This window comes from Carassius carassius, chromosome 32, assembly GCF_963082965.1.
Source record: "Carassius carassius chromosome 32, fCarCar2.1, whole genome shotgun sequence".
NCBI lineage: Eukaryota > Metazoa > Chordata > Actinopteri > Cypriniformes > Cyprinidae > Carassius > Carassius carassius.
This window is the reverse complement of record NC_081786.1, coordinates 896,594-913,487: the sequence shown is the minus strand read 5'-3', so window position 1 is coordinate 913,487 and position 16,894 is coordinate 896,594. Positions and strand designations below refer to the sequence as shown.

The 16,894-nt window shown below is 34.7% G+C and overlaps 3 protein-coding genes across 3 annotated transcripts in view; 1 reads left to right on the top strand and 2 right to left on the bottom strand.

Annotated features, from left to right (window-relative positions):
- Window positions 1-16,894, bottom strand: part of LOC132113343 (adhesion G-protein coupled receptor G1-like) — a 51,826-nt gene that overhangs the window by 14,075 nt on the left and 20,857 nt on the right. The window lies entirely within an intron of this gene.
- On the bottom strand, window positions 1,549-3,782 carry LOC132113123 (protein FAM133A-like). Its single transcript, XM_059520952.1, has 3 exons — window positions 3,443-3,782; window positions 2,453-2,644; window positions 1,549-1,864 (listed from the first exon to the last, which is right to left on the bottom strand). The coding sequence occupies exons 1-3, from the start codon at window positions 3,618-3,620 to the stop codon at window positions 1,662-1,664; spliced, it is 573 nt and encodes a 190-aa protein (XP_059376935.1). The 5' UTR covers window positions 3,621-3,782; the 3' UTR covers window positions 1,549-1,661.
- Window positions 3,930-12,131, top strand: LOC132113327 (uncharacterized). Its single transcript, XM_059521127.1, has 6 exons — window positions 3,930-4,164; window positions 4,514-4,615; window positions 5,191-5,290; window positions 5,470-5,574; window positions 8,323-8,441; window positions 12,092-12,131. Exons 1-6 carry the CDS (start codon window positions 3,989-3,991, stop codon window positions 12,129-12,131), a joined length of 642 nt encoding a protein of 213 aa, XP_059377110.1. The 5' UTR covers window positions 3,930-3,988.

Here is a 16,894-nt window from a genome sequence, read left to right as displayed (position 1 = left end):
ATATATTTACACGGTGTCATGAATAAATTTCTTGACCTCAAGTAAAGTGGTACACATTTAATTTGTCATTAAAATGTCATTAAGTGTTAATAATCTGTCAAATAGTTTTATAACGGTGTCATGAATATATTTCTGCAGTGGTACGAGTTTAACTTGTCATTAAATGTTAAGTGGTATTCCTATATGGTCAAATAAAGTTAAATACCTTAACAAAATGCAACAGACACGTCAAAAGATTTGACTTAACTTTATGTATGTGCACAATACATAAAAAACTGACAAGTAGCAGAACTTGCTCTTCCTCACACAGAGGGTTCTGACATTTTCTGACATTGAATGAAAAAAAAAATAATAATAACAATAATTATTACCTGTGCTTCCTCAAACAGAGGGTTACAAAATAATCTCAACACATATATTTAGTGTTTTGGAGGGATATCAACAGGATCACTTGTTTAGGAGAAGAAAAAAAATTAGGTGTACTTGTACATTATTGGGAGGAGTTGTCCACTTTTTTTCTTTGCTGTGATCGTTTCAGCCATCTCTTTTGTCATAGCCCTCTTGCAGCGCTCTGCAAATTCTGAGATCTTCTCATTGACTTCATCTGTAGGGAGCAGCTCCTGAAATGTATCTGGATATGTGATTGCTAGCTCAGCAATTATAGCTGTTCTTGCAATTGTGTTGCGGTCAACATTAATTTTGGCAAAGGCCTTTTTCATGGATCCAAACTTGGTGAATCTCTTAAGGGCATTCTTGTAGCGGTGGATGATTCCATCCGTTGTGGTCACTGAACAAAAAACAGACAGTCCTAATTAATACAAATATTAAAGAGACACTTGCAGTCATCCTTGCAGTATTAGAAGTAGGTTTAATCTCAGCTAATGTTCTTTAAGATGCCAGACATCCCACTCTGCGATTTCTCAGCATCCGGGAAACGCTATCGAAATGCGGGAGGTTCTGGGACAAATGGTATGCCTGAGAAGCTTCTGTAAAATGGTGAGTAACACGTGTCTTCTGGGAGATGTTTGAGGTGGCGAAGCGGAAATGTGAGTTTTGGGAATTCCTGGCAATTGTCTGTCATTGTTACAGATATGTAATAGCAAATGCGATTAATCGTGTCAGCTTCTTTTCAGGCAACAGTAGATATGAAAGAATTATACTTAACCTGCTGGTTCACTGTGCATTCTCCTTTCAATTTACAAGAACCAGCACAGTAAGCTGTGTCCTTTCATATCTGACAGCCTAAATCAAACATAACCAGCCTGGATGGAGGATGCACACTGAATCAGCGTGGAAATTACTGTCTGTTCTAGTCTGCTTTAAAGGCTAAATATAGGATTATTTATTATGAAACATTTTGTTTTCATTTACCCATCCTCATTTCATGCAAAATCTGTATGAATTTCTTTTTTCTGTGAAACACAAAAGAAGATATTTTGAGAAATGTTTCAGTGTTGTTTTTGTTTTTAGTCCATATGGAAGTTAATGGCAGCCAAAACTCTTTGTTTACAAACATTTCTCAAAATATCTTATATCCAGAAAAAAAGAAAGTCACACAGGTTTAGAACATCATGAATGAGAGAAAATTATGACAGAATATAAATGTTGGCTTAAACTTCAGTAATGGGCAACTTTAATGTAAGAAACCATCTCATTATGAATCAAAGCCTGTGCTTACTTCTTGAACGGCTGTGTGAGTCAGTGTATTTTTTTGACTTTTTCTTCTCCTTCTTCTTCTTCTTTTTCTTCTTCTGCTGCTCCTCTTCTGAGGATGATGAGGAGCTGAAGTCTGAGGATGAAGAGGAGGGGGATGGAGACATTGAAGGTGAAGATGAAGAAGGAATGTGAGCAGTCTTTCTGAAACCTGTAGGGAAAAAGGGGAATGGGGCAGGTGGACAAGCAGAATAATGTATAAATAAACAAAGCCCCAAAATCTAAAAAGTTACATTTCTCAATAGGCCCAATTTTGGGTTCCATCTGAAAGCAGAGAACTGTATCACAGAAGAACACACATAACATGTTGATGATTAAAGGAACTTTCTGTAAAGTCTTGTTTTTGAAACCAGAGCAAAGAGCTATTGTAAGTGCTTGTCATTGGATATAATCAAATCAAATTTATTTGTATAGAACTTTTCATAATACAAATCGTTTTAAAGCAGCTTTACAAAAGTCACAACGTGCCTATGAAAATGTCTATAATATAGTATTAATGCTTTACATTTACATTACAATTACAATGGTTTTGATCCTTATGTAATAATGTGATTAATAATTTATATACTGCATTTAATAAACATGACTACTGCTGCATGGCCCTTCAGTGAGCAGTAAACAGCTACACTTTCGTTCTGTTTGCTGTGACGAAAGTTGATAATGGTTCTATCACAGTGTCTCTGTCCTTTCACAAACATTTAAAACTCCATGAATAATGGTAATTGTGTTCCTAATATACCTGACTTTCCAGTAGATGCAGGTGCACTGGGGGCTCCCTTAATTTGTGAAAGCAGGAAATCCTTGTCGTTTTTTAGCTCACTGTTGGCCTCTTCCAGGTATTTAATGCGGTCCTCGAGGTGTTCAATCTTCTGTCGATCCATCTTGGTCTGTTCTTTTAGTTTGGCCAACTCCAACATTCCTGTTGGTGACACTGCACATTTTTTTTAAATAAACAAATGTTTTTGTATATATATTCTCCCATCCCAAGAATGTTCCTTGCTCGGAGCCTAGCAATGTTGTCAATTATTAAGTTGTAAATAACATGTAATTTTTAAACAGAACGATTCTTCCACTTAATAAGACCTCAGTGTATCAGCTAAAATTGTGAGGATTATTTTTGTTGCTGCTTACTTTTCAACGAAAACTACATTTCTCCAATTGTATTGCACTGAAGAAAGCAAGTCACCAACACATTGGATTGCCTGGAGTCATTTATCAGCAAATTTAATTTTTTAGGTTTTTCCTTTAAAAGCATATGTCCTCGTGTTCTTAAAACAGAGTGCATCAATTTAAATGCATGTTGCAAAATAAAAGCCAAGTACTTGGCTATATATATATATATATATATATATATATATATATATATATATATAATCCATGATGCAATAACAAAAAAAAACATAAATAATATGTATTATTATTATTAGACAGAATTTTGTAAAAAAAAAATAAAAAAAAATAAACATGTTTATTTTGGTATGGAGAACTTTGTTAAATTACTTGTATTTGGACTGGTTGCAATTTTACTATTGGGACAACACTATTATGCTACAATTACCAAAAAATACAATATAAACAAAATAATAAAAATAGGAAATATAATGTGCCACAATCAGCCAAATACAGATTGAAAAAATGCTGGCAATCTGCTGACAAAGTGGCTAGAACACTAAGCTACAGGTTTTAATTAAGCACTGATTGTTAAAGTATTAACACAAAAATGACTTACATAATTTCCTCGGGGAATGTTTGACTGTCTTCTTTCTCTTTGGGCCAACAGGGACATCATCCACATCTTGTTGTAGGCCCTCATTCGCAATCGCATCATCCACAACTTGTACTTCTTCTTTACCTTCCTTGGCCTCCATCACTCCACCATGTGCTCTTTTGCTGAAACGAGTTTTCATCTAAATAAAGTTGCGCAAAGCAAAGAACACAAACACCATGTCATGTCAGCTACATTCGTAAACTACCAGTTCTGTACAACTTTGGCTAGAACAGTAAAGACTTATGATGTCAATGTTCCTAAATAAATACAAATGTTTCATGTTTAGCTTACCTCAAATAGAGAACTTCGTGGGTACTTCGTTTCTTTGACGCTCCTGTATGTTGTCCGTGTGGTATGTTTTACGACAATTATAAACGCGCGGGACAGTCAGGTAACGTTACGCACGTCGCGCGCATCCAGTAGGCGCCAAAATTTGATGTGGCACGACATTTGAATGTGGAACAGGACAGAGGCTGGTTGGGTTGTTGGCTTAGAAAGCAGTTACAGATGACGCGGTTATTGCAAGAACTCCTAAAAAATATTAGAAGTTATGATAACACGAAAAAAAGAAGAATAGTTAGATGGATGCAGAAATGGGGTATCCTGAAAAGTAGGATGCAGTGTCCAAAATGCAATCGAAGCATGCGCCTGGAAAAATGCGATCGCAGCGATGGGTTACGATGGTAAGCCAGTCTGTCTGTCTGTAAATACATAAAGAATTTAATGAAGTGAAATTGCTATCTTATTTGAAACTAGACATTATTATTATCAATGTTGAAAACAGCTGTGTACAAGTTATATATATATATATATATATATATATATATATACAGTATATATTATTATTATTATTATTATATTTTGCACAATTGAAGTGGACCTGTCTGGATGAAGTCCACCTGTATTGTATTAATGGCCCGGAAGTCTTAAATTAGCATTATTATGTGAAATGTTTACAATATGTTTTATCCGTATGATATTTGATATTTTCATGTGTTATACTTTTTTGCATTTTGCCTTCTTTTTCTGTAGGGTCTGTAAGCATCACAAAAGTTCACCACTCTCTGTGCGCAATGGCTCAATATTCACCAATTCTCACACCCCTTTGGTGAAATGGCTTGAGTTTATGTACAGGTACAGTATTTATTTATTTGACAAGTAAAGTGCACAAAAATAATAAATACTGTACATGTGTCAGAATTAGCCCACACAAATATTTTTCATCTGTAATCCTTGGAGATAATGACACCATTTTTTTTTAAATATATATATATATATATATATATATATATAAACCATGTAAAACCTAAGCTTATTATAAACTTAAAATGGAACATTTAAAATTTAAAATATTACAGTTTTTACGGCTTAAATACAAATACATTAAAGATTTGTAGTGTGTGAATTATACTTGTGTATTTATCAACATCAACTCAGCCCTGCATATTGCAATACACAGACTCCATTTTCAGAATTCACCAGAAAAAATGTTGTTGATGTGTCAAACAGTGGTAGAAAAGTTTTTACACCAATGTCATATTATACTATTTGAATCAAAAAAAGAGGGGGCTAGTTTTGTTTCGCAAAGGGTTGTTTGCTTTTACCCAGTTCAGTGACAGGAAATTATGCAGGCCAGGCCATCAATGCAAAAACAGTACAATTTTAAGTGACTCTAATTAGGTGTTTTAATATTTGTTCCTTCCCTACAGGTTTGCACAAGGTTTGCAGTTGAAGCAGCTTGCCATGATCAATGACGGTATAGCAGGAAGCTCAAAGACACTGACAAGAATGACAAAAGTACTCAGAAAGGTTGTTGCATTACTTATTAGTTGTAAAAAAAAAGTAAAATGTGAAAAATTTTATTTCAGTGTCCAAACCCACTGTAGACAACTGGATTCAGCATTGCTACATACTTATTTGATGCACTCAACTTCCATACCAAGACATTGTAACAGTCAACTTGTGATGTGTTATTTCTATATTTGAAGGTGTGCATTGCTGCCCTCAAGAGACTGAGGATCAGAGGAATGAGAATTGGTGGTCAACATCGATTTGTTGTTATTGACGAGAGCAAATTTGCTCACAAACGAAAGGTAGGCTGTTTATTTGTATGAAGCCCTACTTAAACTTTACTTGACATGTATCAGTTTTGTCATGTTAGTGCAGTGCCAGTCTGGGATTATGTAAAGAGAGATGACGGGAGATTTTACTGTAAACAACTGACTTAAGCTGCTTTAGATAAAATCAACTGAAGAGAAAAGAAGACATTAAATCTCTGAAGATCTCAGCAGAGGAGGATTAAACAACTCCACAAACACCATTACCAGCTTCACTTATTACTAGCCACACTGACTTTATTTCTGTCATAATCAGAGGGTCTTTTTGAGAATTAACGGAGGTTTAGATGTTGATGGTTTGTTTATTGTGTACTTACCATGATGGTGATGAGTGTTGGCTTTTGCTGTGCTCTTGCCCTTGACATTTGAACATTAGTTTTATTCTGGCTGCTTTACATGTGTGTTTATAAGGCACAACAGCTATAGCAAAAACTGCTGAGAGAAAAGTGATCTGGCATTTATGGCACTGTATTGATGATGTCATCAATTGAGCTTACAAGGCTGTACCTTATTTTATTCACATGTTAATCTGTTCTCAAGCAATCATGTGGGTCATTTCATATGATTGACTATTAATCATACACATATGATATCAAAAAGCTTTGTTATAATTTGAACAGTTTAATAATATATAATGCATAGAAAGTTTTAAAAATGCTAAGTTATTTTCTCACACACAGACATTAACAATCGGCGTATGAATCTCAACAATGGTGACATTCAAATGAAAAGCTTCATGTTGCAATGTATGCTGGGTACCACCATAGTACATAATTCCCAGAATGCATTGCTGCATGCAGAAATTATGTAGCTGAATTGTATTATTTTCTTTTATTTTTACCATGTGCTTTTATTTTTGTTGTTTTTTGATGTGACTTTTTAGTAGCTTGATTTGTGATGTTTAGAGTTTATCTGTTTATCAGAATATTTTGTTTGTCACCATTGTTGAGGTTCATATGCTGACTCTTGATATATGTGTGTGTGTTCCTGTAAATTTAAAAGTTTTGTAATTCGTAAATATGTAAAACACAAATGATCTGATCTCATGACATCACATCCTAGTATCATACTACTATTACAACCAATTCTTCATATTCAGAGAACAGACTCTAGTCTATACCAGAGTATATTGTTTCTTGGCTTTTATTGCCATAACAAGCATGTACAAAGACATGTTAAAGAAATAGAGTCGAGAGCCCAACTAAAGAAAGCACTAATCACGATCATGGTAACTTCAAATGAAATGTCAATACATCATCAACATCTAAACGCCCGTTATTTCTCATTAAGTCTGATTATGACAGAAATAAAGTAAGTATTCTTTTCTCTTCAGTTGATTTCATCTAAAGCTGTGGCTTAAGTCAGTTGTTTACAGTAAAATCTCACTGTCAAATTTACTGAACAAAAAAGTACAATTCTGTGCTTTGCTTTGTGTGATTATAGGTGTTTTTGCACATAATGCTATAGTGGAGATATGTTGTTAGTGTTTAATGTTCTGTTGGGATTTAAAGGGTTTCTGTTAAGTTTTGTGTGTCACCATTGTGTTGAAGAGTAGAGCCTGTGCTTCAGTCCAGGATGAGCAGAAAAACACTGATGTTATGCTGCATGTTGCTTTATTTAAAGACAGTGACTGTGTAGTTGCTGATGCATTGATGATGTTTTTAAGTTTTTCAACTCATGTGTGAGGATGATCACTAGTAGGATTTAGTTAAATTGATGTTTCTAGTTAACTCATAGTCTTTTTCTTAGTGGATTCAAATGAAATAATCTCACATTATAAATATTTAATGGCAATTGACCAATCAATTTCCTCAAATGAAATGAGTTATCAGGTTTTTATTCAGTACATTATTAATAACAGTAACATACTGTAAAGATTACAGTAAAGAACTGTAAATTCACAGCCGCTCTTGTTTTGTAGCTTTTACAGGTGTGCTGTATAATTTTACAGTATAATTGTAGTTTATGATTTACATTACTCTTGATAAATTTACAGACAACCAAAATTGCCAGTAAGTTGCTGTAAGTTCTACAGTTAATTTTTTACAGTGTACAAAAGACAAAAAGGTCGGAGGAAAATAACTCGAAAATGAAGTGTTACGATCAGACAAGTAATAAAACCTGCGTTAATATTAGAAAAGTTTTGTAGCGCTGGAGAGACGTTAGAGAACGCTAATGCCTGGAAACAGGCGCCAAGGCTGATACTGTATGTTTACAGTCTATGGCTGCTGTGTATGTCCTTATAAGACAAAACTCATCAGTCTTCTGTGTTGAGATTGCAATGCAAAAATGTGTATTTCTTATTTAGTTTGAAAACATACAATATAGTAAGAAATAAATATACCCTTCATTTAAAATCAGACAATAAGTCCGTATACAAAATATATTGAAATCAGGTTAGGATGGCATTCCGCTAATCTACAGTATGTTCCATTAAAATGAAATACAATCCAAAATATTTTTTATGTTGTACTATATGAAAGCTTTTGTACAGAAAAATATGGAAGTGAAACAATATTTTGTTTTAAGGAAATGAAATTATGAAAATGGAAACATTTAAGAAATAAAAATGCATTTGCACCTGTTGGGCAATTATTTGTTATCAAGCCAGGTAAGAAGGATCAGTCTATTAACTGTCCAAAAGGACTGGATTCCAATGATTGAAAAAAAAAATACAGCACAACCCTTATTAAAGAATTTATCTTGTTTTATTTCTTTTTTTAGTACCATCGTGGCCGATGTGGCAACACTTGGCGGCGTAAACGCCAGTGGGTCTTCGGGATGCTAGAGGTTGATGGCCTTTCCAGAAGACCCATTCTGAGACTCACCAAGGACCGCTCAAGGCAAACACTTATAAGCCAAATTCAACGACATATCAGACCTAGAACATCTATCCTTACGGATGAATGGCGTGCCTACAACAGACAGCTTTCCCAGTACGGATATCGTCAGTATTCTGTCTGCCATAAAAGACACTTTGTTGATCCAGGGACTGGTGCTCATACTCAGCATATTGAGCGTGCATGGCAGAATTACAAGTTGGAAATATGGCGTCGTAGAGGAAATCGTACTCCTGAGTCCCTGAAAACTCACCTCAAAATGATAGAGTGGCACCACTGGTTAGGTGTACGCCATTATGATGGTGTCTTAGGTAGACTTATTCATGATGTAAAAAAACATGTCAAGACAATATAAATGTGTGGGATGCTGTAATTAACTGTTTTTGCAGTGATATGGACCAAATGCTGCATTGCTTAACCCCCACCATTGCACTGTTTTAATTCAATTTTGGGTGAATCGTTCTCCAAATGCAATAAAATATAATTTTATCAATTTTAATTATTATTATTGGATGATTGATTTCATTTCTCTAACACCTATTCATCTTCTTTAAGACATCTGAAATTGTCTATTATCTAAAAAATAAACATGAAATGAAAAATATTCATGACGCTGTTATAAAGCTATTTGACAGATTATTAACACTTAATGACATTTTAATGACAAATTAAATGTGTACCACTTTACTTGAGGTCAAGAAATGTATTCATGACACCGTGTAAATATATTCATGACACCGTTATAAAACTATTTGACAGATTATTAACACTTAATGACATTTTAATGACAAATTCAATTTGTACCACTGAAGAAAAAAAAACTGGTCATAAATTCATGACACAATTATAATCCCGGCCTCATGACAGTCAAAACCAACCACATGACAGTTTAATGTACTGTTAACCCATAAAGCTAAGTAGTTTCCTAAATTTGATAATTAATCTGCTATGTCATACTTTATAACAGATTTATGACAGGTTATGTTTTCTTGGTAATGTCAAGTTGTCATTACCAGGACACTGACAAGTTGTGTTGTCTTGGTAATGTCAAGATGTCATGACAAAGACACTGACACGTTATGATGTATTGGTTTATGTCAAGGTGTCATAACAAAGACATTTCAAACAATGTCATCTTTGCATTAAAAATGTCATAATTGAGTGAATGACACTTAGTGACAGTTGTCATAAACATGCATAAAAACTCCTTCATATTCATGACATGTGTCATAGCATGATTATGAAGGTGTCATGTTAGTCTTATGCACACCCCTTCAAGTAAAGTGTTACCATACATTATTTCCCCCTTAATTCGTTTAAAAAAAACTATTTTCTTAAAGGGTTAGTACAACAATAAAGACCACAGTTCAGCAGACTTGTGTGCAATATATTTTCTTTTTTTTTGGGGTGAATTGGAGTTTACAACTGAAGGTGATTTTCATTGAAGCAGGATTAGTAATATGTGCCGAAAAGAGTTGCTTCCAAGACTCTGAAACCTCTTGAGGGATGTCATGGAAGATAGACAGAGGCTTAAGAGGCTCAACAAAACTGCAGCTGGCCAGAAAATGATTGTCCAGTTTTGTCTTGGCCTGATTTTGGACCGTTTTTGTTTTCCCATTCTAACCTGAACTTATCCTCAGCTCTTCACCACATCCAATTACTCATTATAGGACAAGGAAGTGCATTCCACTTGTCTGCTCTGACAGAGAGAGCAACACAAATCGCCCACAAGCTTCTCAGAGTCCGAGGTCACTGTTGAAAGCACTTCATCATCATCTGGGCTGCAGCCAAAAGAATTTGAATTATGAGCTTCTGGAGTGTGACAGACCGTTATCAGTATAAACCACTGTACTCACAAAGTGCTCTTTCATTACACGCACACAATCCGGGGAGAGAGACGGGGAAAACCCTGTTTGTTCGCTCTCCATAAGCTTCATTTTGTCATGATTTCTCCAAGCGCCCAGCCCATGCTGCGCATCTGCAGCCGCAGAGCTAGAGCAACAGGTGTCAGATCAACACCCTTCTTTCTTCAGAAAGAAAGTGAGCCTGAAGTACAAAACTTTCAAATGCAAACCATCACAAAAAGACAGGCTGTTAAGTGTGACCTGAGGATTCAGGAGTTTATTAAGTAATAGCAGAAACATTTTGAAAATGCTAATGAAAAAGCAACTTTCATTAGTGGATATCCAACATGATTTAGATACAGAAAATGTTGTGTTTTTTTAACACTTTGTTGGTGCGTTTGTGCACCTTTCTGTTAAGTGACATTTAGTTTGATAGTCTATTTCATAACCTAATGAATTTGTAAAAGTGTGACTAAAGTGAATAAATGATTTTGGTGTCAGTCCATCACGATTAATAAAATTACATTTTATTTGCTCCATTAGAATCATCTGAGAAATACTGTGAAATATTACCGAATCATAAGCACCATACTGTTGACAAACAATGACACATTCACTGATTCTGACCAGGTTTTTCTTTGTTTGTTTGTTGTGTTTCCAGTTACCAAATACAATGATTTTTGTGAGCTGCTTTATGAAATGACCATGCAAACATCTGAATCCATGGATGTGTCAACATTACTGTCATCCTGTATTGTTTGAGTCTCTCTGACACACACATGATCACACATGGATGATTCTAACAGAACAGAACAGTAAAAAAAAATAAAAAAAAATAATAATAAAATATAGACAGATACAGTAAGGCAAGGGCAAGACAATTTATTTCTGAAGCACGATTAAAAACAACAAGTTGACCAATGTGCTGTACAGATTCTAAAAACATAAATAAGCAAACAACATATACACAAAAACATTTCACAAAGATCAAAATTTCACTGAATAGCATTTTGCAAAAAAGACTGGGAGAAAAAAATGAGTTTTTAAAAGGGACTTAAATGACACCAGTGTGGAGGCAGGTCTTTTCTGTAAAGGCAAACTATTCCAAAGCCTTGGGGCCACTACTGAAAATGCACGGTCCCCCCACTGTTTGCATCTCAACCTACAATAGGAACAATCAAAAGTTTCTGGTCAGAAGACCTAAGAGATCTTGATGGAGTGTATGGTTGCAAGAGATCTGAAATATAAGATGGAGCAAGGCCATTTAAAGATTTAAAAACAAACAGCAAGATTTTAAAATCAATTCTATAATGGACTGGCAACCAATGCAAAGATGACAAAATGTGAGTGATAAGGTCCAGTTTCCGAGAACCAGTTAACAACCTTTCAGCGGCATTTTGGACAATCTGTAGTTGTGAAAGAGTGGACTGACTAATCCCTACATACAGTCCAAAATGGGAAGACACAAAAGCACGCATCACTCTTTCAAAATCACAAAAGAATAAAAACGGTTTAATCTTTGCCAGTGTTCTTAGTTGAAAAAAAACCCAGATCGAACAACACCATTGATCTGCTTGTCAAATCTCAAGGCATCATCAAAAATTACACCTAAATTTCTTACCATGGATTTACCATAGATAGATAAAGGGCCTAAATCAATATTAGTAGACCCAGATGCATTGGAGGGTGCAAAAACAATCATTTCGGTTTTACTTTCATTTAAGTGCAGAAAATTCACAGCCAACCATGTTATCAATTTCTTTAAGCATGCAAGGAAAGGTTCTAAAAAGTTGCCTTTCTTCTTTACAGGTACATAGATCTGCATATCATCAGCGTAGCAGTGAAATGATATACCATGTTTACTAAAGATAGATCAAATTGGCAGCATATACAATAAAAACAAAGGGGGTCCCAAAATGGATCCTTGTGGGATCCCACATGTAAGAGAGGCCGATGATGATGAAAATTTGCCCAGTGTAACCTAAAAGTTCCTATTTGTTAGATAGGACTTAAACCAGTTTAAAACAGTACCTCGAATCCCTACCACCTGTTCAAGTCGAGCAATAAGAATTTCATGGTCTATGGTGTCAAAAGCTGCACTAAGGTCAATTAACACCAAAAGTGCAGTATCACCAGAGTCCACTACTTTTAGAACATCATTGAGAACTTTCAAAAGTGCAACCCCTGTGTTATGATGCTCCCTAAACCCTGATTGGAAAACTTCAAATAATGAGTTCTTATTCAAAAAAGACTGCAATTGAATAAGGACAGCTTTCTCCAGCACCTTTGATAGAAAAGGCAGTTTTGAAATAGGCCTGTAATTTGTGTAATCCGTAGGATCCAATTTAGTATTTTTAATTAATCGTTGCACTACAGCATGCTTGAAAGATGCAGGAACAGTCCCTGATACAAGAGAGCTATTTAATATTGATAAAATGCTAGGCCCAACTACATCAAATGCTTGTTTGATTAGTCTTGATGGAACAACATCAAGAGGGGAATCCGATGGCTTCAACTGATCAACTATTCTAGCCAAGGTAGAAAACTGAAGAAGTTTGAACTGATAAAACACAGTAAGGCAACAAGAAGGAGCAGAGGGATCACCAGCTACAGGAGGAATTTTCCCCTGTACAAAAAACGCCTGTACAGATGAGTTAAAGAAATCAGTCTAAGAAAGTCTGAGACAAAGAAAGTCTTCTGTCATAAGTATGATAGATATTAATATTTTCTGCAGCATTTATGCTAAATTAAGTGATTTTTCTAGTGGAGCTGGTGCTTTCTGGATCATTGGAGAAATGACCCTCAACATCATTGCGGATGTGGTAGTAATACACGAAGAGGAAAATCCCTGAAAAAACAAAACAAAACAACAAAAAGATCAGAGAACCTTATTTCAACTAATTTAGATACATTTCAGATATAATTAAAGTCATTTGCATGACTTAAACTGTGACTCAAACTTTTGGTCAAATGAATTGTATGCCTACTTTAAAAACCCATTACAATCAATAAAATAATTGATTTAAACATTTTTTTTAGAATATTTTATTTGAAAAGTATTCAAAAATATATACAACAACCAATTATAATAATTTAAAACAATATGTTTTATTTAAAATAATAATTAATTGATTAAAGGTACAGGTTGTAGGACCTGCCACTAGAGGGCGCACTATCAAAACAATAACAATCGCGTGGTTTGATGACGCTAAGGAGGAGCGTGGAATTATGGGATTTGTTGTTTTCTACCCAACCGCTGACGGACATCAATAAGATGGAAAGATTAATCATGGATTTAATACGAGTTCAACGATTTGGGAACTTTCTCAGGATTTACAAGTAGTTGAAAACATTAGAGATATTGTTAGTAATCAGCTGGACAAAATATATAACACTAGCCTAGTGGTTTTTGGATATTTTACTGCAAATATCTTTAAAAATGTACCTTTAATTCAAATAATGTAATTAAATCTATACAGGAGAAATAGAAGTATTCTAAAACAAATGTAAATACAATTGATTGTTTCTCACCCAGAAACAAGTTCAGCACAGTGAATATGTAATATAAGGTAATGAGCATCGGTCCATAACTGAAAAACGGCAAAGACCACGTCAGACCGAAGAGCAGAAACAAACTCAACACCATCATCAGCTGCTTTCTGAACGTCTTTCTCTTGTCTTCAGTCGATCTTATGTTTCTAGTCTGAACAGCCGCAATGATGATCATGATGAAGATGAAAACTAAAGCATAGAAGCTGATGTTCACTATATAGTGAATATAAAAATTTGAAATCCAGCACCTGTAATTAAACATAATGAAACATTACAAAGAAGACAATCATTAGACGTTCATAGCTTTATGCATTTGTGACAGCAGAACAACTTACATTCGTGTGATTTTCTCAGATGTTGTGTTTAGGATCACTGCTTTATATCCTCCAACAGAAACGATAACTGTGACTACTGGAGCCGGACACACTGCAATATATATATATATTATATATATATATATATATATATATATATATTGTTTGTTACTGAATCATTCTCGTTTCAGGTAGTTGCAAAAGCAATATTTCTATTTCAATATTTTTATTTAGTTTAAATTCTACCTTTACACCTAAATAGAAACTTTTGAAAGAGTACTGCCCCATTGACAGCTTTTGTACCATTTGGTTCTGAGTGTGTAACTCACCCCAGCCCAACACGGTGATCTTCCTCATGTAGTTTGTGATGGTGACGTTCTGTCTGATGAGCCATAAGTACATATGAAGAGCTTGAATGAAGAACCAGGTGAATGAGGCCAGCATGGAGTAATGCAGGAGCAGCGCTATGAAGACACACGCAGCGTTGTCTCCTGTGTTAGCGACGCTCTCGTTTGACAAAAACGAGATATTCAGTAGAAACAAAGCTACAAACATGTTCATCAGGATCTTCGTGGCCTGATTTGACTTGGCTTTCCTATTAAAACACAAAAATAACTTTTCTTGTAACATGAACTTTCATTATTTAAAGCTTTGAGCTTATCACTTGAAACATGTTTTACATCAAAATACTGTTTCTTTAAAATTTCAAGTTTAATTCAATGGGTACTTGCTGTTTCTTTGTTATTATTTGGGAAATTTACTATCATTTTCTGAGTAAAAATTGTTTCTTGGTGTATTATTAGTGATTATCAATTACTAAACAGCACAGACTATATAATATACTTTAAGATACTCTACCGTAGCATGAAATGAATAAATAAAGCATCAGCCAGAAAAAGTATGGAGATTGCACAGCCGATAGAAGAGATGAAAGTCAATGATTCCTGATTCGGCGCTTTGTCTTTTGCATCTGACTGAGGGTAAGGTTTCTGATAAAAGACAACGATATACACAGATCAGCAAGAAGTTTTTTAAAACCATTTGTTACTTGTAAGCAATCTTAGCAAGTTTTTAATGCATGTATTTGTCTTTTTTGTCATCTTTTACATGTTTATAAGCATCTAGACATGGACCAATATATTGATTTAATTAGTTGTGTATTGGTAAGAATCTGGCGATATGATAGGTCTCACGATACATGGTTTGCGATACGGTATTTGAGCGATTATTTTGCGATACTGTAAGCAAGGCGATATATTGGGATATTTCTTATTGTAGGAGAATGATATGATTTTTGGAATGCTGTCATTAAGACGACACCACCATATGCAAACCTTAGCAATAAATAAATAATGAAAACCAGAACACAGTGGGATCTTCATTTGCAGTAATCATTCCCTGTAACATTTTACGTTATTGAACCACTTTTTGTGCCGTACGAGTAAAGGGAGGAAAATTAAAGTGCTTGCAGGATCCTTTATTCAAATGTATACGTGTTTTATAAAATGATCATATATATTTTTAGACCCTGCTTTAAAGGTTCACAGTTTACAACTGTAACATACAATGTCATAACATTTTGATCTGAACAAAATAATTAGATCTGTTTAATTTAAATAAAAAGGAAGTGCTTGCAGGATTCCTAAAGAAAACAAAATCATTTTAAAACAATAAAATAAATGAAGATGTTGAATGTCCCCCCACCATGAGAGAGAGTTTTTGAGAATATATACAATATCGGCAAACAAAATATCACAATGCGATACACCCCTAGATTTAATGGGATCTTTAAAGGAAACATGAATGATGAAAGTGTAAGTTTTTCTTCTCACCATCAGCACTGAAAAGAACGTCAGATGTGAGCAGGAGCACTTTATGGTGTTGTTGTTAAATGTTTCTGTCTCACAGCCGAATGTTGTCCATTTAAGCTCTCCTTCTAAGAAAAGGAAGTAATTATAATTATTGAAATTAAACTGGGTTTGTCGAAAGCAACTGATAAGCCATACATGAATTTACCTTTTTCATCCCAAGAAACGCAGGACGCATTACTGCCAACCTGTAAGAACAAGCTTGATTTTTTATTTTATTTTCACATTGTCTGGTCATTATAACGAAGTAAGTTCAACAAAACCTTCATTACCGTGTTAGGTTTTTTAATGAATATGTCAATATTGTTGGTAAGGTTGGAGATTTTGGCCCCCATCGTTATTCCATAACTATCATTGTTCAATACAATGTGAGATTCAGTTTCATTCTAAACGAGAAACCATATAATAATACAGCAGTCAAACATAAATATTTGTGAACACAACAGATCAAGAAAAGTGTCCAGAAGTAAAATTTTTGAAGATTGCAAACCTTGTTTGCCATGTTTATGAACCGTAAAACTCCTACAAATGCATTTCCATTGTTTTCCAGTCTTGATTTATTAAAGGCCTCACTGGGGATCTTTACACACCAGGGGAATTCTGTCTCCTGGTTGCTCTCAACAAGCTGTGGAAAGAACAAATGGCTTAATAAATGTAAATTCCTCCCAAGAGGGACATGTTTTAATGCTTCTCAGGCTTTACGTTTATTGTGTTCTGATGTGTAGAGTAGCATATGTCCATGTCTTTGGTTTCTTTGCCCATGGGTTGTCTTAGAAGAACACCAATAACATCCCCCATGACAATTGCCGCATTGGTTATACTGTCATTTTTCATCTTCTCCACCAGTGACTTAATGTCTTTCAGGTTTTTTCTGTAAA

Excerpts from the sequence above, each read along its gene's own strand:
- LOC132113123 (XM_059520952.1), bottom strand. The coding sequence starts at position 3,620 with ATGAAAACTCGTTTCAGCAAAAGAGCACATGGTGGAGTGATGGAGGCC. Across the intron at positions 2,645-3,442 it reads ACATTCCCCGAGGAAATTAT|TGTCACCAACAGGAATGTTG; the intron begins GTAAGTCATTTT and ends AAAAATGTGCAG. Across the intron at positions 1,865-2,452 it reads TGCATCTACTGGAAAGTCAG|GTTTCAGAAAGACTGCTCAC; the intron begins GTATATTAGGAA and ends TTTTCCCTACAG.
- LOC132113327 (XM_059521127.1), top strand. The coding sequence starts at position 3,989 with ATGACGCGGTTATTGCAAGAACTCCTAAAAAATATTAGAAGTTATGAT. Across the intron at positions 4,616-5,190 it reads TGGCTTGAGTTTATGTACAG|GTTTGCACAAGGTTTGCAGT; the intron begins GTACAGTATTTA and ends CCTTCCCTACAG. Across the intron at positions 8,442-12,091 it reads CTCACCAAGGACCGCTCAAG|GTACATAGATCTGCATATCA; the intron begins GCAAACACTTAT and ends TCTTCTTTACAG.